At 36.7% G+C, this 25,951-nt stretch overlaps 2 protein-coding genes across 8 annotated transcripts in view; one reads left to right on the top strand and one right to left on the bottom strand.

Moving 5' to 3' along the window:
* Positions 1–5,950, top strand: part of lgr6 (leucine-rich repeat containing G protein-coupled receptor 6) — a 254,807-nt gene extending 248,857 nt beyond the window's left edge. For all 3 annotated transcript variants that reach the window (XM_088639760.1, XM_088639761.1, XM_088639759.1), the window contains 2 exons: positions 1,936–2,016; positions 2,145–5,950. In XM_088639760.1, the coding sequence (XP_088495886.1) occupies positions 1,936–2,016; positions 2,145–3,307 (1,244 nt within the window). In that variant the 3' untranslated portion in view covers positions 3,308–5,950. The remainder of the gene's footprint in view (positions 1–1,935; positions 2,017–2,144) is intronic.
* Positions 5,951–10,723: 4,773 nt separating this feature from the next.
* The window catches only part of ube2t (ubiquitin-conjugating enzyme E2T (putative)), a 40,499-nt gene continuing 25,271 nt past the window's right edge, over positions 10,724–25,951 (bottom strand). Inside the window, exons 5-7 of one of the 5 annotated variants that reach the window (XM_088639765.1) lie at positions 25,146–25,244; positions 23,072–23,155; positions 10,724–14,284 (exon numbers count right to left, since the gene is read on the bottom strand). In XM_088639765.1, coding sequence (XP_088495891.1) covers positions 14,225–14,284; positions 23,072–23,155; positions 25,146–25,244 — 243 coding nt within the window. In that variant the 3' untranslated portion in view covers positions 10,724–14,224. Of the gene's footprint in view, positions 14,285–15,174; positions 15,935–23,071; positions 23,156–25,145; positions 25,245–25,951 lie in introns of those variants that run through there. The other 4 variants (XM_088639763.1, XM_088639762.1, XM_088639764.1 and 1 more) reach the window with 4 other exon arrangements.

Here is a 25,951-nt window from a genome sequence, read left to right as displayed (position 1 = left end):
GTAGTTGTATTCCCATAGTGTCACAACAGCTTTCCAGGTTCCAATAGCTTGGTCTTTGGTAAGTCAAGGTAATGATTCAACAAACAGTAGAGGCCTAACTACCCTGAACATTCAAGATCCGCAGACATCAATTAGAAATAAGAAATTGCATAACACTTACCTTTATAATATTGCATACATATAAATAGCCCATTAAAAATACCTTTATAATCTTTTACACATACGCTAAAGTGTCTTTGTATATAACTGTATTATTTATCAATGAGCTATGAAAGTTACACCACATGATCAAATTCAAACAATTGATAAGGGTATTGCATATGTAGTTATGTGCCCTCATCTGTAGTATTTTAGCAAATACGTTTTTAAAATTAAAATTCAACATTAAATTATAACTGACATTCAGCTATATATGAACACATGACATGATATAATGTTTATATAATCTCAGTTTATATATTAGCTTACTGGTCCTAATAAATCAAATGTTTTGATTTAGAGCTCCATTTAGTTCTTGCTTAGTAGAATAACAGTAATAACAATAAGCAATAGCAATAACAGGGGCCCTGGATTCAATTCTGAACTGGGGTGCTACCTATTTTTGTGTTTAGTATAGTTTTGTATGTTCTCCCCATGTTTACATCTCTGGATGACCCGGTTCCTTCTACAGTCCAAAGACATACTGTTAGATTTAGTGGATTCTGCAATATTTGACCCTAGTGTGAGTGTATGTCTATGACTGTTTTTGCGTGCCTTTTAATGGACTGGCATCCTATGGTGTATTTCCTCACCTTGCTCTCGTTGCTTGCTGGGTTAGGCTCTGCCCTCCTCCAACCCTGAATTGGATGATTTTCTAAAAATAAATGGGTGGATGGATGTGTAATTTAAAACTAAAAGCAAAAAAAGAAGTCTCTGGAGAGAACGGTTTTCAGCATGGTGTTTGTAGTACAGTATCTCTCAAACTCTTACTGATACATTAACACTCCCATTGCCAATCTTTCCACAGATTATATTTAAGAATTGCCTTGTAATCTTTATGTAACTCATTTGATAACAATTTAGAATACAGACAGGAAGCTTGAACCATGATATGGCAATAAGTTATGACAGGTACATGATGAAACATACCTGTACAATAAGTAAAATTGGCTAAAGAACTTTGTTATACTGTAGTTAAAAAAATAAAATACACCTAGTTATTACATACAACAGTAAATGTATTGCAACAATTTCTGGAGCTAGCAACAGCACAAAACTCAGAAAGAGGTGCCTCAAAATATTGCCCATTATAAAGCCAAGCAGCTAGTGAGTCATATCTACAGTATTTCATTTTAAGACACAGATAACAACACAGAATTACAGGGAGAAAGGCACTGATACAACACTCACACACACATACAACACATTATGACAAGACTTTGGATCAACCAGAGGTAAAACAAATACATAATAACAAGGATTACCTTATTTACAATCATATTCATCAGTGTTGTACATTCTCATGAGTGCATATCAGTTTCATTGCATGTGAAGTAAGAAATGAAAGGCTAAAAAGAGCACTATGAGCTTCAGAGCACTAATATGCACAGACATCCAACAGCCTCTACAATGGCTGTGTACACATCTTAATTCTAAACCGCTCTCCACTTCATGCTAGAGGTATCTATTTTTCCTTTCTAATTCTGCATCTCTATGGAAAAATGGCATGTTAATATCATTATAAAGGGTTGTATAGAACAGTACTGGCACACCTCTCCATCTTAAATTTTTCTACCAAAGTCAAAATGACCAGTACTGATGTCTCCCACCAATGCAAACTCAATTCAATTGCTAGGCATGTTAATATTTTAATAAGGTCAGTATTTACCATTGCTGGCTACAGACATAATTGATATCCTTGCCTGTGTTTGATCTAATTCTAGCATTTTGTTTCAGATGACGTAGAGGTGGAAGAATTCCAGTTGGAAGTTGATGAAGACAGACTACAACCCAGCGTTCAATGTACTCCCGCTCCAGGTAATTAAAATTTAATTAATGAATGAACAAATGAATTAAAACATAGACAAGCACTGATCCTCATGGAAAATAAAATGTCTTTTTGAATTGACAACTTTCCTGATGATCTTTTTTTAACCTTTTTTTAGGCCCATTCAAGCCATGTGAATACCTGTTTGACAGCTGGGTAATTCGGATGGGTGTGTGGGCTATTGCTCTGGTCTCTCTTATTTGTAACACCCTGTTAATTGTCACAGTCCTTGTCTCACCCAGTTACCTTTCCCCTGTCAAGTTTGTCATTGGTTTTATTGGTGGAGCCAACCTGCTGACGGGGCTATGCACAGGTACTCTGGCGCTGGTGGACACACTGACCTTTGGGGAGTTCTCCCAGCATGGAGCTCAATGGGAGACAGGCCTGGGCTGCCAGGTCGGTGGCTTCTTCTCCATCTTTGCCTCTGAAGCATCCATCCTCTTCTTGACATTAGCAGCAGTGCAGTGCAGCATTTCTGTGTCCTGTGTTAGGGCCTATGGCAAGTCCCCCTCCTTCAGCAGTGTCAAAGCAGCTGCACTGTGCTGTGTGGGGCTGTCCCTGGCAGCAGCAGCACTGCCCATCTTCAAAGTGGGAGAATATGGATCTTCACCTCTTTGCCTCCCCTACCCGCTCCCAGAAGGGCATTCTTCCACTCTAGGCTTCATGGTGGCCCTCATCATGATGAACACCCTATGCTTCTTGGTGATCACCGGCACCTACATCAAGCTTTATTGGGATCTGATGACAGGAGAGTTTAACAGCGTCTGGGACTGTGCAATGATTAAGCATGTGGCCTGGCTTATCTTTACCAATTGCTTGCTCTACTGTCCTGTGGCCTTTCTCACCTTTTCTTCCCTTCTCAGTCTTTTCCCCATTAGTGAGGAGGTGATCAAGTCTGTCTTGCTCATTCTTTTTCCCCTCCCAGCTAGCCTGAACCCTCTTCTCTATCTCTTGTTCAACCCCCACTTCAAGGAGGACTTCCATCTTCTCTGCAGGAAGTCCAAGTCCCCACAGGAGGAAACCTTGAATTCATTTGTTTCTGAGGAAACTGAAAAGAGCTCCTATGACTCCACACAGGCTCTTGTCTCCTTCTCTGATGTGGATATGTTCTTTGAGGGCAGTATCCTGCCTACACGAGAGCCAATCCATTACCCTCCATCCTCCTCAGTTCCTCTAATCCTCTGCCAACAGCAAACAACCCCCAGGAAAGACTGTACAACTTTCTCTGGCACAGGGCCCTCTCTAACGGATGAAGAACAACCTCCTGAAAAGCAGCAGTAGTTCCTGTAATGGAATTTACTCTTCCTCACCATTTCCATTTAATTAATAATTTAGTATTTTTTAAAATATACTGAATTTAGTATCATTAGAAGCCATACAACACTTTCCAAAGGACAGTAGGTAGCAAATCAATTGCTTAAACAATCATCACTCAAGAAGGGACCATTATGCTTAAGTAACTGTATATTGATTAATTTTAACTCCTACCTTCATGAGCAGTTTTAAAATTGGCATAATGCTATGTCTGTAGCTAACTGTTGTTTCAAAAGTAGTTCTTGAACATGCACAGCACCCAACAAATTGTTTTAATAAAAAATATTTTATTAGTGGCAAAATGCTATTACTGTCATATTATGCAGGTTTTGTTTTAATTATTATACTTGTTAAAGTCCAAATAGAAGTACTATCATAGGGTTCAATTTGCAGTCATGAACATAGAAGATTTACTGAGTTCAGCTTGTGATTCTCTAATGCAAAGCCTGACCTTTGAGCTTTGAAAGTCATTTAAGACCTGAAAGACCTGACCTTTGAAAGTCAGTTTTTTTTTATTTACATTCACAAATTACTGTATGTTTAGTCATACACACTTGATATGGAACTGCCGATAATGCTTTTTCACATTTCAGTATACACAGCTACAAACTCTGTGACCACACAAAAGAGAATGATGAAGGTGCATCCACCTTTGAGCCATTTGTATATTAACGTGTCACAGGCAACACAGCCCTGTACCAGAGGTTCAGCGCCTTCTGGAGGAGAGGCATGTCCCTCACTGACATTACTGCATACCTGCCTTCAAATGTCGCTGTTGTGCTTAGAGCCAAGGTAACCCTGGCCACCTACTCTCTCCCTGTTCAGCCTGTAGTGTATCACTGACTGGACAGTTCTGGTCATAGTCAGCTGCTAGCTCAAATCTGTAGTCATTAGATTAGAGCTTCATAGAGAGAGCTTCTAACCAAGTGAGTATCTTTACCAGAAAAGCCACTTGGAATGGTGATTAATTCTGAAATGGAATATAACTACCCTGAAAGAACAGTCTTAGCATATTGTAAAATGCACCCCACTGCAAACCTTTATCTTCAACTGTATAAATCTAAAGCTTGTAATTTTTTTTTTGTTTGATGTTTACAAAATTGCAAGTAATCACCTCCACAACATTCAACCTTGCTTTAGATTAAGCTAGGTTTCTTTAGTTAGGGTGATCAACTATACATCATTAATAATGATATCCAGAGAATATATAAATAATTTTCTATGGTACATATAAAATAGGAAAATACACTTTTAACAAAATTGCATTAAAAGCTTGTTATATTCTCTATTTCTAAAAACTTACTATATCCTTTACTTCTTTTGATCTGTTAGTGCATGTATACAGTTGTTACAGTGCTCCCGGTACTTAGAGATCTAAGAAAAGCTGTTTCTTAGGTATAGGGTAATTTATTAACATTACTGACCACTGTTGAGGAAACTTACTTTTTAAAAAGTACAGTATCTGTTACAATGTACACATGTAAGTGCTTTATAAAAAGAAAAGTTGAGAGAAACAGTTTAAAATGGTAATGTATTACTTTAAATTGTGGCACACTAAAAAAACCTAGGGTTACAAATGAAAGGAGGCCAGTTGGCCCATTTTAGTAGTTTATTGATCCAAGGACCTTATCCATTCATTGGTAGCTTCTTCCATAGTCCACAACCCTTTGAGTAAAGAAATGCCTCCTAGTAGCAGTTTTAAAACACAACTTAGATTTTCAGCTGACATCTTCAAAATTAATCCCTTACTCAAGTAACATCTACTTGTAATTAATTTATAAAAGCAAAGCAACTTTCCCCATCATTTTCAGCAGCATAGTTAAACATCCCAGTTAGGTAATCAAATCTACTGAGTTGGAAGATGTGCAACATTCACAGCTGTAGTACACATTGTTTTCTATGAAAATACAGTAATTACCATGCCTAATGTTGAACAAAACTACAGTAGCATTACAACCTGGGGCATCTGTACTTTCAAGATTGGAAAGTATAAATCCAAGGTGGCTAACATTATTGTTTAAATTACAACTGAAAACAAATTTGTTACATTGATTGTTTATTCAGAATTTTAGGATGAATATTAGCTTTTTGATATTTTGTTTGAAAGGAACATAATCTTTCTTCTGTTTCTGTGCACAAGTACTTCCCCTTTTCTCCTATATTGGCCTAAAGGACAATGAAAACCCTCTAAAGACTTGAAGCACACATCTTTAAATTTTACCAGAATTCATTTATTTTTACATACGGCCCTCTTGATATAATTACAGTCATTTAAAGATATTCCTCTTAACCAAAAATATTGTATTTATTGAAAAGCATACAGATGCAACTGACTTCTGATTTTTATAACTTTTGTTCAATTTTGCTTTTAAAGTAGGATAGCTGATGTATATACAGTGTAACTACCTCTGAACTAGAAGGCTATTTTTCCATTATACCTTAATATTTTGTCTTTCTGTTTTATAAACATATAAGTTTTTATATTGGAAACAAGGAATAAAGTTTGATTTTGTTGTACAAAACAAATAAACTATTCTGGATGTACATATGTTCAAAACTTATGTTAATGATCCACAAAATGTATATTAAAATAAATGTTTCCTATAAATATGTCAAGTGTTTTGTGTTTTCTTAATAAATAATTATTTTACAGGATATGAGCTCATTGGAGAAAAAGCAATTATATATGAAACAGAGTCATCAAAGGAAAACAGTTTTAATTAAAATCTAAAATGATAAAGAATCAAACTGACAGAAACAGTATTAAATATGCAGTACCTTTCTCTTGAAATGGAAAACATTTAACAAAATTGCTGATTGTGCACATTCAATTGCTTGACATGATTCAAGTGCTTCAGCAAATTGCTGAAAAGTCATTTTCTTTCACACATGAAACAAGTTAAACTGTTTTTACCTCAGCAGACATCCAAAAGTGGTTAGTTACAGCACAGTACTATCTACTGTATATTAATAACAGTTGAACCACAAAGTTCTACTTCTTCAAAATTACAACATTAGTTAAAACAAAGAAGGGGGGTTCTTGAACTGCACTTCTACTGTATAATGATGCAGCTCTGGCACACAATCCTTCTTCTATTTTGGATGTCCTGCAAGTCTGCAACTAAAATCAATGCAACGCATTATCCTTTATAATCTCTCCCTTGCTAAACTATTTCTGTTTCTGTAAATACAAATTTGCAGTATTTAAAAAAAAGGTTCCAGTTTTTCAGAAATTAAATAATCAACATTTTTAGTCAAATTCCAATAACAGAAAGTCAGTGATCAGTAGGGGGTGCTCACCCTGTGGTCCCTGTGGCTCCTAAGGCCCCAGTATAGTGATGGGGACACTATATTGTAAAAGTATTGTGAACATTTTGACTGTGCTACATTATATAAGTATATATAATGTATATAAGTATATATAGTTTGTGAAGTTTATAGTTTGACCATGAAATAAGAAGGATAATGCACAGCAAATCATGAGCAATAGAATAAATGAAGAGGAATATAAATTAAACAATAAGAAGAATAGAGGAGAAATGCTGATCAAGCTCACAGACATCATGAACAACGCCTCTCTCCCACTTCATGGGACTGTTATTGGACAGTGGAGCACTTTTAGCAACAGACTGCTCCAGTTACGGTGTTCAAGGGAACATTTCCGCAGGTCTTTCCTCCCGGCGGCTGCCAGGGTGTATAACGCTGCCCTAGGCTAGGACTGTTAGCCCTTCATTTACTCGTCTATGGACAGCATGTTGCTCCATTGTACTTTTTTTTGGACACTCAATCTGTATATACGTATGCACATTTTGCACATATTTTATTGTTTTAACAGTTACTATGAGCATATTTTGCACACACCTATGTATTTATTTTGTATTACTGTATGTATTAAAATGTTTTGTCTATTCTGATGTCTGTTTTTTGCTTGTCTTGGGCTGGACTGCTGTAACACATCAACTTCCTTCGGGATCAATAAAGTCTTATCTATCTATAAAAATCATAACCTTTATTATACTGATGTGATAGACTTCAGGATCTAAGACAAAAATTAATATGTTGGAAAACTGCTGTCCCTGTTCTTTTAACCTGTTTTCCACAAGGTCTTGATATCTGATCCCTCACAACTTTTTATTAATTTGAAATACTGTAAATGTATAAATAACCACACAGTGGAGAAATAAGAATTAGTGCTGAGTTGGTCTCAGTGTCTTTGGCTTGTGAATACTTGAAGAACGTTGTTTACTCTGGAACCCATAAACCATGACCACATACATCTACCCGGGACCAGACTTGAGCTAATAATGTATCAATAGGTGATGATATCATTATATGCATTACTAAACAACTAGTCTATAATCAAAAAATCAGTTTACACCTTCAACCTTCAATTGGCTCTCACAGGGAGTTCACATAATGGAAAAGAGCTGTTTAGATAGACTGCATGGAATTAGCCACTCCTCTGGGCTAATAATAAGGCTTATAAGACCAGCTTGTTAATGAAAACAAAGGTAAAGATCTGTTGCTTGGTAAAGGCAAAGAGTTAAGTTGAAGTGATTATTTTACTAAAGACTGAGAATTGGGCAACAGAGTTGAGCTAATGAAATATGCCAGTGCCTGTTTGTATTAAAGGAAATAGTAATTAGTTCATTGAAAAATGAGAATTGGGTGACAAAGTAAATTGGGTTGAGTACTCTGCAGGGGAGTCGGAACCTATCCCGGTAAATAAGCTGGGATACACTCTGGATGGGGCGCCAGTCCATCACAGGGCTCACACAGACATCCACACACTCACACAATGGGCAACCTAGGGCCCCAGCAACCTAGGCAGCACCACCATGTTTTTGCCTCACAATGAAGCTATACAGGTAGAATCTGAAACAAAGATTTCAGGAAAAGCAGACACTAATGGAATGCTTTAAGAATAGTGGAATATAGCAAAGTAGATATTTAATCAGTAAAAAATTGGTGACAATCATTTTTTAATGTAAGAAAAGTTACAGATCATATTAAGCAATTAGGCAATATTCGAACACATCTGGTTTACTAGTATTTAGAAAAAATATAAGCTTTTCTTAAGATATTTTGCTCCTAGTCCAGAACAGCTTGAGAAAGAAAATCAAAGGCTAGCTAGAACACCGTGTCCCAAATGATTGAATAAATCAGCTAACAAAAATCTATGGATAAAAAAAGCCCATTATTGTTATGGCTCTTGTTGATTGTTGACATGTCTCAAAAATCTAGGGACAAATCAAGCATCTAACCAAGCGCTTCAATCCAAAACAAGGAACCGAGGTGTTTTCTGCGTTGGCTCAGGGTCTGAGACACAATGAAAATGCAGAGGCAGAACAGTCCTCAGTAAACCCTCCTACTGCACAAAAGCAGAAAGTTACCCACTAATGCCTTGCACCGGCTTCCTATATGGTTTTTTGTATCTAAATCAAAATCCACGTGCTCACCTTTAAAGCTCTACATGGCTTGGTACCTCAGTACCTGACTATATTCCTATTTCCCACCTTGCAACCTTTCTTCTTCTAACTCTAGTCTCTTGCTAGTTGCCCAACCCTTGTCTACATTCATCAGGTGTGTCACACCCGAAGAAGTCTCCACAGCTGAAACATTGTGATTTAATTAAAATCAATAAGCAACTTCCTGCATTAAAAGATCATTATTGTACTATTTTATGCAAAGAAAATGCATTAGCGTGGTAAAGTACCAGGAAAATGGATTATGTTTTGTTGAGTACACTCTATACTCTGTTCTTTAGTCTCTCTATGACAGGATTCTCACACTTGCTAGCTAGTTTATGATGCTTAAAAAGACCCAGGACCCAAAAGGGTAGAATACAGACATTAACTGAACAGACTTCAGTATTTACTCACTGACCTGTTGTCCATTAGTAAAACACAACAATGGGTCAATTTACATGATAAAAAGCCTCTCACGTGGCTTTCCACCACCTGCTGGAAACATTTTGGAGTGGGATCAGGGAAATGAATGCCAATGCTCTCGAATATCATGGATATTCCCTTGACCCATTTGTTTTAATATAAAGAGAGTCTTTTAAACATTGTATTAAATATGAAATAACAAAAAAATGCGGTACTACATTTTTATCAAGCCAGCAGCCACATCACCCTACAACTGGCTACCCACTTAAGCTAAGCTGTGTGGGTCCCAATGCCCCGATATAGTGGCAGGGATGCTGTGTACTGTAGTGGGTGCTGTGTTTCGGATGAGACATTAAACCAAGGTCCCGACTCTCAGTGGTCATTAAAGATCCCCGGGCATTTCTTGATAAGAGTAGGGTTATCCCAGTGTGCGGGCCAAATTCCCCCCCCTTTGGCCTTTACCTTGGCCTCCATGTCCCCATGTATGATTGGCTTGCACTTACTCTGGGACTGACTGGTGCCCCATCCAGGGTGTACCCTGCCTTGCTCTCATTGTTTGCCGGGTAGGCTTCAGCTTCCCGCAACGCTGTATGGTATAAAGCGGTTTGGTAAACATTTTTATTAAAAAAGTCACATTTAAATGAAAATGTTCATTTGAGTAAATTAGATAATTTTCCTCTTTGTGTGTAATACAAATCAAAATAGATGTAATTAAAATACTACTTATTAAAGACAAATACATTTATAAGTACCATAATTAACATGAAGGTAAGTTGCCAACAGTAATACGTAATTTCAAATTAATATAATTACATTTAAAATGTGCAAAAAAAACATTTTCATATTTAAGGGGATATATGTAATTGATGAATCAGAGTAGGAACAGATAAAGGGGAAAGTGGAGTAGAAGGCTGATTGGAAATAATCACAATATATGGAAACAACATTCATATTCATAAACTAATATTGTGAATAATGTTTTTGGAAAGTTATTATACTTCGGCTATTTTTTATTTCAGCTTCCAAAATTCCATTTTAGTTACATAATTCCACATTAATACTCTATAAGTGGATTTAAAGAAGTATTAAAACAGATGAGGCTATACAGTATGTAATGCACTGCAAGAGTCATCTATTGATTTTGTCAAGAGCTAAATTCAGAATGCCGAAACAGCACAGGATACTGCAGTTTGCTTACCTCTAACATGAGTTTTGACACACATTCTTGATAGTTGCATCTGCCACAAGAGATTATTGTAACTCAAAAAGAAACACCAGTGTGTAGAGAATGAATGTTTAATGTCTTCTTCTAATACTAATCCTGAAACATACTGATGAATTCAGAGGAACAAAAAGATTATAGATGTGTAGCAGCAAGGCTTATTAAAATACAAGAATTAAGTTTTCTGCTCCCTTGCCAGTGAGGCCCCTTCTCTCTCTTCATCTCTGTGGTGCAGCCACAGAGAAGCTATTCATGCAGGCTGATTTAAGTTTTCTTTTGATGAGGGACATCTCCCAAATGGGGATGCACTTAGCTAAGCCTGGCTATCATGATCAATGGTCATCCATTGGCGCCTATCTGTCTAAGGAGTGTCAGGTGGACATCTGGACTGCATTCCTAAGTGTCAGGAGTAAGTGACTCTTATCTCACCTTGATCAATCAATCAGGGACTGGTAGGGCCGAATAACCCACATGGGTCCCTGATGCCCATGAAAACAGGCAACACAGAGCTCCGGGAAGAATTCCAGGGGTGCGAGACAATTCCAGGGCAGGACGGTCCGCAGGCCAGAACAGTTGGGAAGCGCAGGACATTCTCGCAGCGTGCCTCCTGACCATCCTGAGACTCCACGTAACAGCCAGTGTGTCCGAGTGCCAGAACTTTGCTTTGTTCTAAGAGTCGAGAGTGGAGGTTGCCAGCCTAACCAAGGGATCCACCCAAGGTTAGCATCAGCAGCAAGCCTCACAGGTCAGAATTGTGGACAGCTGAATCAGTATTCAGAACTAGCTTCATCAGGAAAGAACCGGTCCTCTTCCTGACCTGCTGGGACCCACAGACTTTTCTCCTGTGCACAAACTTTGCTAGTTAAAGCCAACACTAACTAGCCGGTCTTCAGAGAGCATCAGCAGTGCACCGTCGCAAGCCGCACAGCATGGCCTGGCACCGAGCCAGAGAGCGCGGATTGGACAGCAACAAGCCTGTGACTGTTTCTTTGTGCCTGCAGGAGATCTGAATCCCCAGAGATTGGATGAGTATTCAACTTCACTCCATTACAGCTTGAGAATTCAATTATCCCAACCAGTTGATATCAATTTAATTCCTAAGAGTTATGTACTTGTTTTGAGTATCTAATGCAGAAGTTGTAACAAGTTAATTTTTGAAAAGGTCTAAATAAATGATATACTGAACGTATGTCCTCTTCGTAACTGAATGAATATATATCTTTTGTATTCTGCTAACCCTCACGATAAGATCTGTTATGTTTACATGCACATTTTATGTATTAATAAATGTATCGTCGTGTATTAGTACCTGTGTGTGTGCGTTGTTTGTGTTATACCGTATGGTTGGATTCTAAGGTCATTAAAATAATAATTTCGTGATTTACTGCCACAATTAATAATTGTCCCAGTAAATGCCCAAACCCCTACAGAACTGGTGCCTCGAGAGAGCATACACATGGCTGAGCGTTTTTCTTAGTTGAAAGGAAATTCTCCCCCCTACTGAACTGTCCAAGTTATTGCCTGCCTGTCTGTGTCCCCTGTTAACAGGACAACGTGGCATTCCACCTCTCTTACCTTCCCTGGAATGGACAGCCACCCCAGATTCAATGTGGCACCCAAATCAAATCAAAGTTTATATATCAAATGCACACCAATACAGTGTACAGCAGTAGTTGCTGGCAATGAAATGTCTTTTCTGCGAGCTCACAAAAATCACAAAATTGAGGTTATGAAAATAAGGTTACATAATAATAGATGTAATAGAAATTGAATAAACTCAATATGAGTAGAGCTGCTATGTGTCCATGGTGTATACAATATATACAAGTAGTGCGGTTATGCTGAATACAGTGAAAACTGTGTGTCCATGTAGCCATTACAGGTGATTTGCTAAAGGAGCTGCAGGTTGGCTATTAAGCAGTCTTATTGCCTGGAGGTAGAAGCTGTTCCGCAGTCTGTTGGACTTGGACCGAATGCTTCGGTACCGTTTACCGGACGGTAGGAGAGAAAACAGTTTGTGACTGGGATTGCCTGGGGTCCTTGAGAATGGACCTGGCCTCTTAATTAACTGTTCCGGGGTGAGTTTCCCGAAAACGATGAATCTTAGAGATTAACATGCAACTTTATGATGTATACACAACGTATGTGCCACTTTTTCGTGCGTTTCACAAAACCCTACTTAATCGGCAATTTTACAAGTGAGTATAAAGTACTTCTTTGTTAACCCTGGCCCTGAAGTCGCTTAACAAAAAGCATCACAAGTTGATTGAAAATAATCGATTGACAATACTTTCATTATATTGTGTCGGTTTTGGTCCTTCAGTGGGATGAAATAAAGTTGTGAAAAGGAATATGAAGTAAACATGACATCATTAACCAATTAAACAAAAGTGTATAGAAAGGCACAAAATGAGACACCATTTGTTTCTAAGAGAAAATAAAATAAATAATTGACATGCCGTAAAAGAAAACCAAGACTGACTGTGGAGAGCGTATGCATACTGCAAGGCGTCTTTAATTTAAAGCAATAATTTTTTGGCGTGCTGCCATTGTTAAGAATCAGTGTTTCATGAGAAAATACTGTTATTTATAGTTATTGGGTGTATTGGAACTACATTTTAATTGGTCTTATTAACATGACATCTGGAAAAATTAACTACTAAGCTTGGCATATGTCACTCAACAAATACAGGACCTATAATCAAATTTAAAAACAAGCAGGTCTAAGCTTTACTGTCAACAATCACGACAGAACATAAAATGGTATTCGAACTTTAAATATAAATATAAGGCCCAATGATTTAACTTAAATAATGCATTACTGCATTTCATCATGAAAATCATATTATCTAGTCAAATATAAAACTTAGCATTTTTTATTTTTTAAAATTAAATGTATTGCAACGGATTGGGGTTCTCTGGGAATGTGCTCTCGTCGCTCCCACCCCAGTTCATCCCACCACCGCATGGGATCGAACCTGGGTCTCCTGCTTCATGCAACAGGGAACTTGCCAGCCGAGCAAAAGCAGAACTCTTTCGGCCTGGGCTGCCAAGCTTCCTGTTATACACAGGGGCGTATTCGTTACAATATAACAAATTTACAAATACAAGTAGAGGAGAAAATACAGATAAAAGAAAGAAAACAAACAGAACAAAAAAAACAATGAACTGCCAGCAGCAATGAGGTAAATATTTATGTAACCAAGTTATATTTTTACATATATCAAATGTTTTCCTTGCTTTAGTATTTTTTAGTCTTTATGGAATTTAAGTTAAATTTCAGCTCCACCTCAAAAGTATAAAAAGGTGTATTATTGGACCATTTGACTTATGAATATGAAATTTTCCCAGTATAACTAATAAATTACTGTATAAATAAATGTTTTTCCCAATTTCCTCTTACATAGTACAACAAAATATCACAATCCTTAATATACAATCTTATTATTCTAATTTTTCAGAGAATTGTCATGACGTGAATTGGATGTGCTCTGTCTGGCGATCTGTCGCTAAGGTTGGTGCAAGAGGTAGCCAGTTTAAGAAGCACTTAGTGATTAACGAGTGGGTCAGGGAGCACATAGATCACGAAGGATTTAACGTGCTATTTTAGATATGATGGTTTAGATATGATGGGAAACACTTGTACATTAACAATACATCTTAAGATCAAGTTTACGATGTCCTCAGTGCTACAATGCTTTCGGGAAACTCACCCCCAATTTCAAATGGTTCCAGTAAATGTAAACTATCACTCTTCAGCCCATCTTTTTTTCAGATCTTCAGGTGTGATGTTGCAAGTTGGAACTCCATGAAGACATTTTTAGCCCAGTCCTAGGAAGTGCAATGTATAATTTTCAGATAACAATGAAGAAGTAAATTATGAGGAAAAATTACCAGTGGTTATCCGTGAAAATGTTGCATGGATCAGTAGATTAACAAGAGTTCTTCTATGACACAACAGAAAAGGATAGAAACTACATAGAAAACAGTGTGACATGTATTCATTCCCCAGATTATTTTAAATAAAATCTTATTTCTGACATGTCTGAAATTATAAAAATGACTTTGTTCCGTGCAATGCTATTATGAATACAGTGCAAATTAAGAATTTATGAAGTATTTTTGTTTCCGTCATCTCAAGTATAAATAATTTTGAAGGACACCAAGACAACAGATATATAATCCTGGGTGCCTTATTATAAACTGTTCAGGTGGGTAGCTGCGACAGCATGCATAGACTGCAAAGGAACAAGTAATAGGTTTATTCCATGCTGAAAAGAGAAGAAAACAACATTTGGCTGTGGAGTCATCTTTCTTACACCTGAAGAAAAATCCACAGCCAAAACATTATTTTCTTTCTTCTCTTTTCAGCATGGAATAAACATATTACTTAACCATAAATTAGTTTTCAGAATAAAATCCAACTTCAGTCCCTGTAGTGTATGTGCTCTATTTAGATGAAAAACTACAGGGCTAGCCAGCACCATCACTTGTCAGTGCTCTGTGGATACCTTGAAACAGGCTTTTTTAGCCTGTTCTACTGATGTTATACTTAACATATGGAATAAAAAGGTATACAAAAAAAAATCTAAAGATAGCATTTGTTCCAAAGATTAAATGAAAACAATATAATATTTGGTAAGACAATTACGCATGAGGATGACTACTCACTCAGATTGTTTTGAAATTCAGGTCCCTTCTACAAAATAGGCAGTAGAAAATAAGAATAAACAACTTATGTTTATTAGTTGATGTTGACATATTACAAAAATCTATAAGCATTTCATTCCACTTGCAAAATATTACTAGAACGGTCTTTAATATAAATTGTCAAAACATATTATGGCAAGAGAATATTATCACAGCAACAAGCATCTTATGAAATTCTCCATAAATTGATTTTTTTGGACAAAGTTATCCATAAAGTTGTCAAATATATTTTAGATTCAAAATTGAACTGGATGATAATTGCATGATTTTTAACCCGCATAAAAAACTGTATTACCTTTATTTTCATAACAAATTTTGGAGGTGCTTTGGAATTGCTATGAGCATTTTCATTAATCTTAAATATTATCACATAATGGGATTAATACATTGTTCTATTTCACATGTTCAAAAATCATAATCAAATATATGAATGCTCTCAAACCATTTGCTTATTTAAAGTTCAAATTTTTTTTAATATAGGGCTGCATTTGAAATTAAAAATCTATTTTATTTCATCCCATATAATAAGTTAAATATTTTATTCCTTACTGAAATAATTTGAAAAAAAAAACTTTATTCAGAGTAAAGAGAAAAATTAGAAAATGTCAACAAAGAACTGCGTAAAATGCGCACATGCAGTCTTTTTTATAAGGAAGGCTTTTTCGATTTTTCTGCTTCTTCTGCTGGACAGACCGCCTCTCTCTTGTTGGACACTTCTGCTCCTTTGCATAGGTCATCTACCGATACAAAGTCTTTGGCATCATCAACAACCTTAAGGAATACATTTCTGGTTAGCAATCTAAAACCTACCACTTACTCCACCAGCACTGATTAGTTACTAAAAAAATCACTGTTTATCAGTGTCTGAAACTTCTATAAACATTTATACCAGTGCATAGTGCTCTGATCTTCACATTTGTACATTTCTTTCAAAAACATTTTTGGCAACATATTCAATTTACAATATTAGAGGAACCATGTGTCTTGTGCAGCTTGATGATGTGCTTTGAATTTGAAGGGGAAACTGTTGAACACTATTGTGCTAATGAATATTTTCCACGTACATTTTAATACTTCAAAGTATTTTCTACATCAATCAATAGTACCCCTCCTCTCAGCCACCAAAAGACCCCAAATGCACTTGAGTGTTTTCTAAGATTAAAGTATTTGGCAAAATGACAAAATTATTAAATCTGGGGAATTTGAGCACCAATTAACTTATTTCTGTACACTTGCTTATCTACCACAATCTGTCTTATTTAAGTGTATGTATATTGACATACGTTTAGACATTTTCTTGTTACCTGTCACAAATGAACATTTTAAGTGCTGCGAAGGTTATATAATTCAGTCAAATGTAACACTGATAGCTGATTGTACTACACAGTGATAGTGATTCAAAATGTGTGGGGTATTTCGCGGCATACCCCGGTGGGCGTGTCGCAGTATCACGCAGTATCACGCAGTTAATCTCGTCATTTGACGTCATGCCGGAAACTATCCGGCGTCACCTTGTAAAACCGCCAGGGGGAGCTTAACCTCTCATGTACAGCATTTGAGCTTTTAATTTTGAACTGTGTATTACAGCATGTTAATCATCAGTCATTAAAATGTTGGTATATTTTATGAAGGCAAGATTGCTCAGTTGGACAAAAGTACACAACCTAACTTTATCAGAAATATTTATGCATCAAAGCCTTTACCGAAGATATTACTAATAGTATTAATAATGAATGACTTTGGACAAGCTGCATACTCAAAGTATAATTTCTTTAGCACATTTGTACAAGCACTTGGAATCTGTCCAAGCAATACTTTGTCAGGCATTTTGTTTTACTTCAACGGGCATAAAAACTCCCTTGCTTTTAACAGGGTGTTTCATAATTTCTAACTACGAAAATGATTTAAAATGCGACACTTATCATTCAACTAGAGCTCAAAATATCACAAGGATCCTCAAGAGCACAGCAAAGACTGTATTAAAAGATACTTGTATGAGATACATGAGAATCCAGGCTTTTTTATCAACGCTTTCTTTTCCGTATACCAGATTTTATGGACCCACTTCAGAAGGGTGTCACCCAGTCAGATTCCAGGAATCGGTACTTTAAAGGAAAAATACACACCGGTATTCCATTTTTCCCTAACGATTTTAAGCATCGAAGTATTTAACTAGCATGTGAAATAGCGTGTGAAAAAGTGGCAGTTTTAAGCTTTTCTGCTAATATAATATGGAATCGCGTATCTAAAGAATTTAATAACAATATGATTATATTCGTGTACTGCGACAGGGCTGTGTAGGGCTGTTTCGCCTCTCTCTTCATGCGACTTCCCTTGTAGCCCACTGGTCTACGTGCCCGATTATCAACTCACGGGTTGTGTGTTCAAATCCAGCTGGTGCTGGACTTTTAACTTAAACATTTCTTCGAAAAAATAGAATAGCGATATTATGGACAATCAATTGACTTTTATATTTCAAAATATCACAACATGATCGAATCTAAGTCATTTTTGATAACAATGAATAGTCACCTTCTTCCCTTCTGACAACAGTCCCTGCTTCTGCTTCCTGCTTCTATTGTGTGTGTGTGTAATAGAGTATATTTTTATAGAGAAATGGAGGCTGGACAGTATGCGTTACAATATAAACATTTATATTGATTTAAATCGTGTTCTGATTTAAATCGCAAACGCGTGTTTAATTATGTGTGTTTTTTTAATCATAGTCAGGCTAATGCAACATAAATTGATACAGTATCTTTGTCTTCTAAGTATCTTAATAAACTTTCAGCATAGCTTTCTACCCGTTTAGATTTATATTTCTTGGGATTTTGGGATCAAACATGGAAGGATTAGATTGTAATCGTTTTTATTTTTCAAATACGTTTTAGAAAAGTGTAATCTATACCTGCCCAGACTGTACGCCTTCCTAAACCCCGCCTTTCACTCCTGTCCTGCTCTTCCCCGCGCACCCCAGCCGGGCGCTCTTCAGCCTCTGCCCGGGACGAATGTTTATTTTGATATTTACACCCGGCGCGCCACCGAGGGATTTATAACTGCATTTATAACTTAGTTTTTAAAATTAGTCAAGCAATATGAAGCATCTCCTTTTACTTTTAAGTCCCTTAAATACATTGAGCACAGCTTTCTCACCACTTAAGATTACTTTTTGATACCATCCTTACCCAAAGCAGAAACTTTCCGATGACATACAGTACAAGTGGAAAGATTACAGATTTTAATCGTCTTTAATTTTGTTACGTTAAACGTTTTAGGAATGTTTCATCTAATCAAACACCACAAAACTATTCTCGATTGTATTTCTGAATGTTATGTTACCTCTACAGTAGTTCACTGCTTTAAATACATCGAATTAAGAAAGTTTGGTGTAGCACTTTAGATCTTTTTTCTGAACCAGGGAAAATCTGATCATGTTTCTCTATAACAATAATAAAAAACTTTATTTTACATATCACCTTTAAAAGTGGCATCTCAAAGCAATACAGTAGATGGGAAAAACAGTTAAAGGTTAAACATTAGAGGCTTGCCACACCCGGACTGTTAAACCAACGCATTAGCACGTCAAAGCCCATTGAGGACCCGGGCGCAATAGTTGTTTTGTCCCTTGATTTACTGATCTGCTTTAATTATGGAAATCTAGTTCCTGCTCTTTGCAGTCGACCTGGTCCCGCTGTCGCCCACAGAACAGAGGCTGCGCCAGAACCTGGCACTGCTGGGCGCCGACAGTCAATCTGGACAAGACCAGAGTTATGGTTTTCCAGAAAAAAAGCCAGACCTCAGGGAAACAGGTACAAATTCACACTTAACAACACATTAACACCTAACAACGGGAGCAGGGATGAATTAGGCCAGTACCCACTATTGTTAAACATACAGAAAAGAATATTAAAGTATTGAATATTAGTATTGGCTTAAGTATTAGCCATACAGAACATTAAAGTGCCCCTTTTCCATTCAGCGGGTGCCTGAGCCACTGTGTCCTATCTTCTGACAGTCGCCGTTGTGAATGTCTGTAGAGTGTATCTTATTTTTAGTACTATAGTTTTGTATTATATTCCCTATTAATCAAACTCTAAGAGTATGTATCGGCTTGTCCCCTTCTCCCGCCCCTCTGTGTGTACAGTAGAGCCTCCTGTCCAGCCAGCACATGTCCACAGACATTCACAACAGCGACATATCATAAAACGTTTGCACATATAGTTAAATTATTAGTTGTTTTTCAGGAAGTTAAAAAAAACACTTGAATTACTTATCCAGTCTCTCGAAATAAAGTTATTTTTCAAGCAATGCAACAAACGTCGGGCAATGTATTTTTTTTTAATCCAACATTGACAGCCACATCTTAAATCTTGTCAGTCAGCTCTTTTTTCTCTACAGCTTTTACAGTATATATCGCCTTTAAAGGTGGCTTCTCAAAACGCTTTACAGGATAAAAACAACAAGAACAGCAACAACAACAATATTGTATTTCATTGCACTTTGAAAACCAAGTAATAACTTAACTATATGTGCAAACGTTTCATATGTTGCTGTTGTGAATGCCTGTGGAATGTATCTTATTTGCCTTGCGTTCTGGTTATCTTGCTTGCCCTCCCCCCCTCTCTCCCTCAATTCAATTCAATTCAAGGTGTTTTATTAGCATGACAGATGGGTACAATCAGTGTTGGTTATTTACTTTGCTTTGAGATTCCACTTTTAAAGGTGATATATAAAATTTTGACTAAAATAAATTAATATCTTTGTCTTCTAAGTATCTTAAACTTTCAGCATAGCTTTCTCCCCGTTTAGATTTATTTTCCTTAACTAGTATACTTTAGATCTTTTTTTCTGAACCGGGGAAAATCTGATCATGTTTCTCTATAACAACAATAAAAAAACATTATTTTACATATCACCTTTATGTGATATCACCTTAAGGATGCGCAAAGAAATTTAAAATAGTCTTCTTTAGGTGTGAGGGTAGGAGTGGATCGCAGCAGGCATAATCGGCAAATTAGGAAAACAAAGAACTGGACAGGCGAGACGTTTATCCAGAGAGCGAGTGATCAGAAAAAGGAACAGCTGTTACACCCAGGTTTTACTCTCTCTCTGTTGAATGAATGAAAGCATTTTATTAAAAACGCATTTGCGTTTGTCTGGGTATTTGCTTTGTAATCTGTGGTTTACATCTACTGTATTGTTTTGAAATGCCACTTTTAAAGGTGATATGTAAAATAAAGTTTTTTATTATTGTTATAGAGAAACATGACCAGATTTTCCCTGGTTCAGAAAAAAGACGATTAAAATCTGTAATCTTTGCACTTGTATGTCATCGGAAAATACAATCAGTTTCTGCTTTGTGTAAGGATGGTGTCAAAAAGTAATCTAAGTGGTGAGAAAGCTGTGCGCCTCAAAGCGCTTTACAGGATAAAAACAATAACAACAATAGTGGCTGGGAAAACGATTTTTTTAATAGAAATACAAAATGAGATACTGTATAATGATGTGCGTGAACAAAGTTATACTGCAATTTTCCTTAGATACGCGATAAAAAAAAAAATTTTGAATCCCCGGCGGAACACATTCCATAAGAATCAGCGCTTTTATACAGTATATCGCCTTTAAACACATATTTAACTACGCGTTTACGATTTAAATCAAAACACGATTCAAATCAATATAAATGTTTATTTTGTAACGCATAGGTGACTATTCATTGTTATTAAAAAGACTTAAATTCGATCATGTTGTGATACTTAGAAATATAAATTTGTCTGGTGCGAGTGAGGTTTTATTTAATCTCTGACCAAGTGAAACGTTTCATTTTTTCAAAGAAATGTTTGTTAAAAAATAAAGTCATAGTTCCATGGGATTCCATCACAGACCGTGTGACATGGAAGTCAGAAACCTTACCCACAGCGCCACCGGCGCAGTCACATGCTGAGTGCTGAAAAAGCACTACAGAAACATTATCGACAGACAATGTACAGATTTGATAAAGCTATAAAATAATGTAATTAGGCACAGAACAAGTTTACAGCACAGTACAATAATAAATGCTGACCATGACTTTAGAAGCATAAATTACCTTACACTCAATTTAAACACAAGCTGTCTTTAGCCCTCTAAGCTGGTTCATACAGAAATGTAGAGAACCAGGCTCAGAACACACAGCTTCATTAGCGAATACATATGCAGGACAAGTGGAGAAGACGTTTTACAGTGGATGGATTTTTAGAAACATCCCATCAGTGACATCACTGAAGTCAACTCCTAGGTAACTGCCGTGTGGATAGTTTCACAAGAATCAGACAAAGGTTTAAGCATCGCTTGTTCTAGATAAAACAACCCATAATGTACTTCTTTGCGGCTCTGTTTGCCCAAATCATAAATTCACAACGTGAAATTAGAAAATAATGTTACGTAACCAAAATCCGCAATATGGAAACAGAACCTGTGTAATTGTTGACAGATGATGTACTCGTAACATTTTTACAAGACGAACTACAACATTTAAAAAATGACTTGTATGTACTTGATATCTCTAATCAATCCACTGCACTGCATTAAAACAAAACGAAAACTAAAACGCCCTGGGCATACCGTTTTGCGCTTCTTATCAGTTGCTCAAAAGTAATTTGACCGTATGAAATGCATAATATAAACCTAGAAACATATACGTGAGCAGTATTTACGTAGTATCAGTGTCAAGACATAACTCTCAAATACTGTAAATCAAGTTAAAAATATCTCAAGACCGATACTGGTCATAATGAAACCATGTTTCGTGTATGTTTTCTTTAAAGTACCGAGACCAGCCATATACTGTATGTTTATGTTCCAAAATTAATATCGTTTATGGCCTTCACACGCGTTGCAGTATGCTCCTATTCTTTTTATGCTCAGGCACTAAGATTTCCCTTCAGTGGTAAAATTCCATATGAATATTCAATACTACAACGGGCACAGTAAAGACATTTACTGTAAATCTTTCTACGACAGACCAACGGACCACGAGTGCCCCTGTCGGTCAACCAATCACATACCGCGGTACCCCGCGTCATCTTGCGTCACGATGCGCGACGCCGTAGCCAATTACCTCCGGTACGTGTCTGTACCGCGCACTTTGAATGGCTGCATCTGTATATTGTTATACTATTTCTCAAAAAAATATATACACTACTTAAATTTGCTACAAAGTGTATGAGAAAGAATCAGTGGGCAAGTTCAGCGATTCTGGAAGATAAAGTAAAAGTTCTTTATCAGATGCAAGAAGGTCAAAGCAATAGTGTCGTTGGTGCATTTAATATTAATGAATCCATGATTCCCATAATAAAAATGAAGTTTCTATCAAAGGGAAAGGCTGCCCATTGTCATCTTCTCTGAGTTCTGTACTTCAAAGTGTTCAAAGTGAAAGCTACAGTATGTACTCAAAAAGATGTACACATTTTATCAAACCTCAGTTTGATAGACTTTTCTAGTTACTGAGTGGATTATTACTGAGAACAAAAAAAAAACACGATTGAGAACTTTTATAAATATAAAACAACTCAAACAGAGAATCACAATAATAAAAAAAATTGTGACGCACTCATGATTATCAAGAGTATCTTAGATGGTTAAAAACTAACTGTACTCAATAATCAAACATAACCCCCTTTTAAGCTAACCAGTTCAGTACACAAAGTACCCTAAAATTATACAGTTATTTTCACTATTGAAACTATTTCTTGCAGGAAATCTACAAGAACATTATCTTCTTAGAACAGTGAATCCTTTCAATTACTTTAACTGTGTTATTTCCATTTTATTGTTTATTCCTTTCTTTTATGCTTATTCTCTTTCTGACCTGGTCAGATGACTACAGTAGAGCTTAATAAGAGACCATGTAAAAAAACAGCAGCTCACCTTGTTCCTTTGCATGGCATGTTTCCATGTCCACCTCTTTGCTTTCTCCACATAAACTTGCTTGTTATACTTGTATTCTGATGACTGAAAATAATTAAAAAAAACTCTATATAATACCCTCCATATCACCTTGTCTTCATTGGTGCTTTTCCAATGAAGTAGAGAATCTTTATTTTACGTTAGTAAAAACAGTTTTCATGTGAAGATTGTATTGCATAGGTAACACTCTTTCCTTTCAGATGGGAGTCTAGACACAGACTAGCTTTTATTCTATTTTATTATTGATATGTTAATTAGCATAGAGGAGTTGGCAATTTTATGCACAGCCAATCCTGACCACTCCTTTCCCTCACGTGGAATTTTGCTACATTTGGGGGCTCATTCAGACAGGCTGTCTCTCATTCTACAGAAACTTTCAATTAACCAACCTGGCCATCCTGGTTCAAGGCTCAACCACTGGCATGAGATCTGAACCAAGAATATGGCTTTCGCACACAACCATGTCACACATGGCTGGTGGAAACCTCTGAACATAAAACTTCTTTATAGACAATTTTCCCCTTTCCACACAATGAAAGCTATATAGAAGGTTTTTTCTAATAAGGGCTATGGCCAGATCGACGAGATTACACTTGAGCCTACAGCAGCCTCTCTATATTAGTCCTTGAACCTAACTATGCTATTTAACTATCTCTATATGTAAGTCTTCACAGGGCTTTCTCAACCTTATCCTTTGGTTGAGATCATTTTGGCCACCAAGGAGCTCCCTTTGACTTTATCGAATAATCAAACTGGCTCCTCAGAGGGCAAGCTCTCTCACAAAAATCTCTTATCCTTAACATACGGAATACAAAAAAGTAAACCGTCTTTAAGCGGAGAAACTGATGCCTACAAAAGAACAGCCAGGAAACTCTGTAATTGAGAAGCAATCTCTTGTAAAACATGACTCAACCTAAATGTAGTTTCTCAGAAAGACCCCCAATCCATTCACGCTTACTACATATATAGTGACATTTCATTAAACATGGTTGCAGTGTACTCTACTGATTACCCAGAACCTTATGGGAAACCTTTGTCTACTCCATGCTGAAAAAAAGAAAAGTTCTTGTTCAGCTACTAGTTCCTTTGCAGCCTATGCATGCTGAAGCAGCTACTTACTTGAACTACATTTAATTGTCTCCTTTTAGGGTTTCTGGAAGGTTTTTTCCTTCCAGAAGTAAATTCAGCCACGTTCTCATAGCATAAACAGTATCTACAGGTATTTTGGCAGACTGGCATGTTATAAATCACAGGCAGGGGAGAAATACAGAATGTACTAGAGAAATGTACTTTAAGGCAGCTCATTTTTAATTTCAGTGTTTTCACACTACTTGCTGAAATACTATTTCAGTATTGGTTCCAACTTCAAACTCAACTACTTGGAAGCCAATTTTACACTTACACCAGCGATGTTTAAATTATCAATATGTGAAAACACTACCAAGACACCTAGGAACTGGAGATCCTGATATCTTCCTAAAATAAGATTGATACCTCATTTCATTAAGCTAGGGAGTATGAAATTTGCAGTTCACATCTTATTGATCTACTCAAGACCTAAAAAGGATGTCTTGGGTAATAGGTGGAATTTGAGGTGTTTGTCTAAATGTGGGTGTCTACTGCTTAGAGGCAGATAGACATATGATCAAGGACAGATTTTGGGCAAATTATGCAGGAATGTAACACACATTTATTGACCAACAGTAAGTGTGGACATTTCTCTTTGGTATCACCATACAAACCTACAAAAAACAACACTCAACATAAAATAAATACAAATTCAAAACAAACATATACATGCGCATCTCACTCTGCTCATATTACACCACCATTATAAATCGATAGCTTCAAACAGGAAACATTCACTTAGTTGTGTTTAATACTGTATACAGATTAAACACAGAGAACAAATGATTTCTCACACAAATTTTACTTAGCCATAGACATTCCAAAACACCTCCCTGAAGGTGACACCAAAAGCACACATTTCTCATTCTGTATCCTACTGCATACATTACTGCTGGTGGTTACTCACAATGTCAGCCATCAGGGGATCATCAGGATTTGGTTCAGCCATCAGCAACTGGATTGAAGTGAGAACAGTAGAAATGTTGAGAGAAGGCTTCCAAGCACCCTGAAAATGAAGCAAACATCTGGAATGTGATTACTAATGTATATTAGTACAGAGTAATAAATGCAGGCAGTAAAATCATGACCTTTACAGTGAATATAAAAAGTCTACACACCCTTATTGAAAGGTTTTTGTGATGTAAAGCCAGAAATCAAGATAAATCATGTCAGACATTTTTCCATCTTTAATGTAACCTTGCAACCAACAAAATTCAAGAGAACAAAATAGAATAGAAAACAAATAGATAATTATTAGGAAAAATAATTGAAATGAAAAAACCTACAACACCCTGGTAGCATAAGTGTACACCCCCAAAGCAATAAGTCTTCGTGAATAAGTCTCTATCAACTTTGCACACCTGGACTTTGCAATGTTATCCCACTCTAACTTGCAGAAAAATTCAATATCCTTCAAATTGCCAGGGGATCTCCTGTGCATAGCCCTCTTTAGGTCATTCCACACATTTTCTATGCGATAGAGGTCTGGGCTCTGACTGGGCCATTCCAAGACTGATCTTCCTTTTCTGAAGCCATTCCTTGATCGACTTAAATGTGTGTTTTGGGTTGTTATCATATTGGAAGGTGAAATTCCTTTTCATCTTCAGCTTTCTGAGCAGGTCTTGTGCCAAAATATCTTGATATTTGGAGCTAGTTATTATCCCATCTATCTTGACTAGAGCCCCTGTTCCAGCTGAAGAGAAGCAGCCCCAA

The sequence above is a fragment of the Lepisosteus platostomus genome, chromosome 7 (genome assembly GCF_059453375.1).
Source record: "Lepisosteus platostomus isolate fLepPlt1 chromosome 7, fLepPlt1.hap1, whole genome shotgun sequence".
In the NCBI taxonomy this organism is placed as follows: Eukaryota; Metazoa; Chordata; class Actinopteri; order Semionotiformes; family Lepisosteidae; genus Lepisosteus; species Lepisosteus platostomus.
The sequence above is the reverse complement of the archived record's forward strand: the minus strand, read 5'-3'. Positions and strand labels throughout refer to the sequence as shown.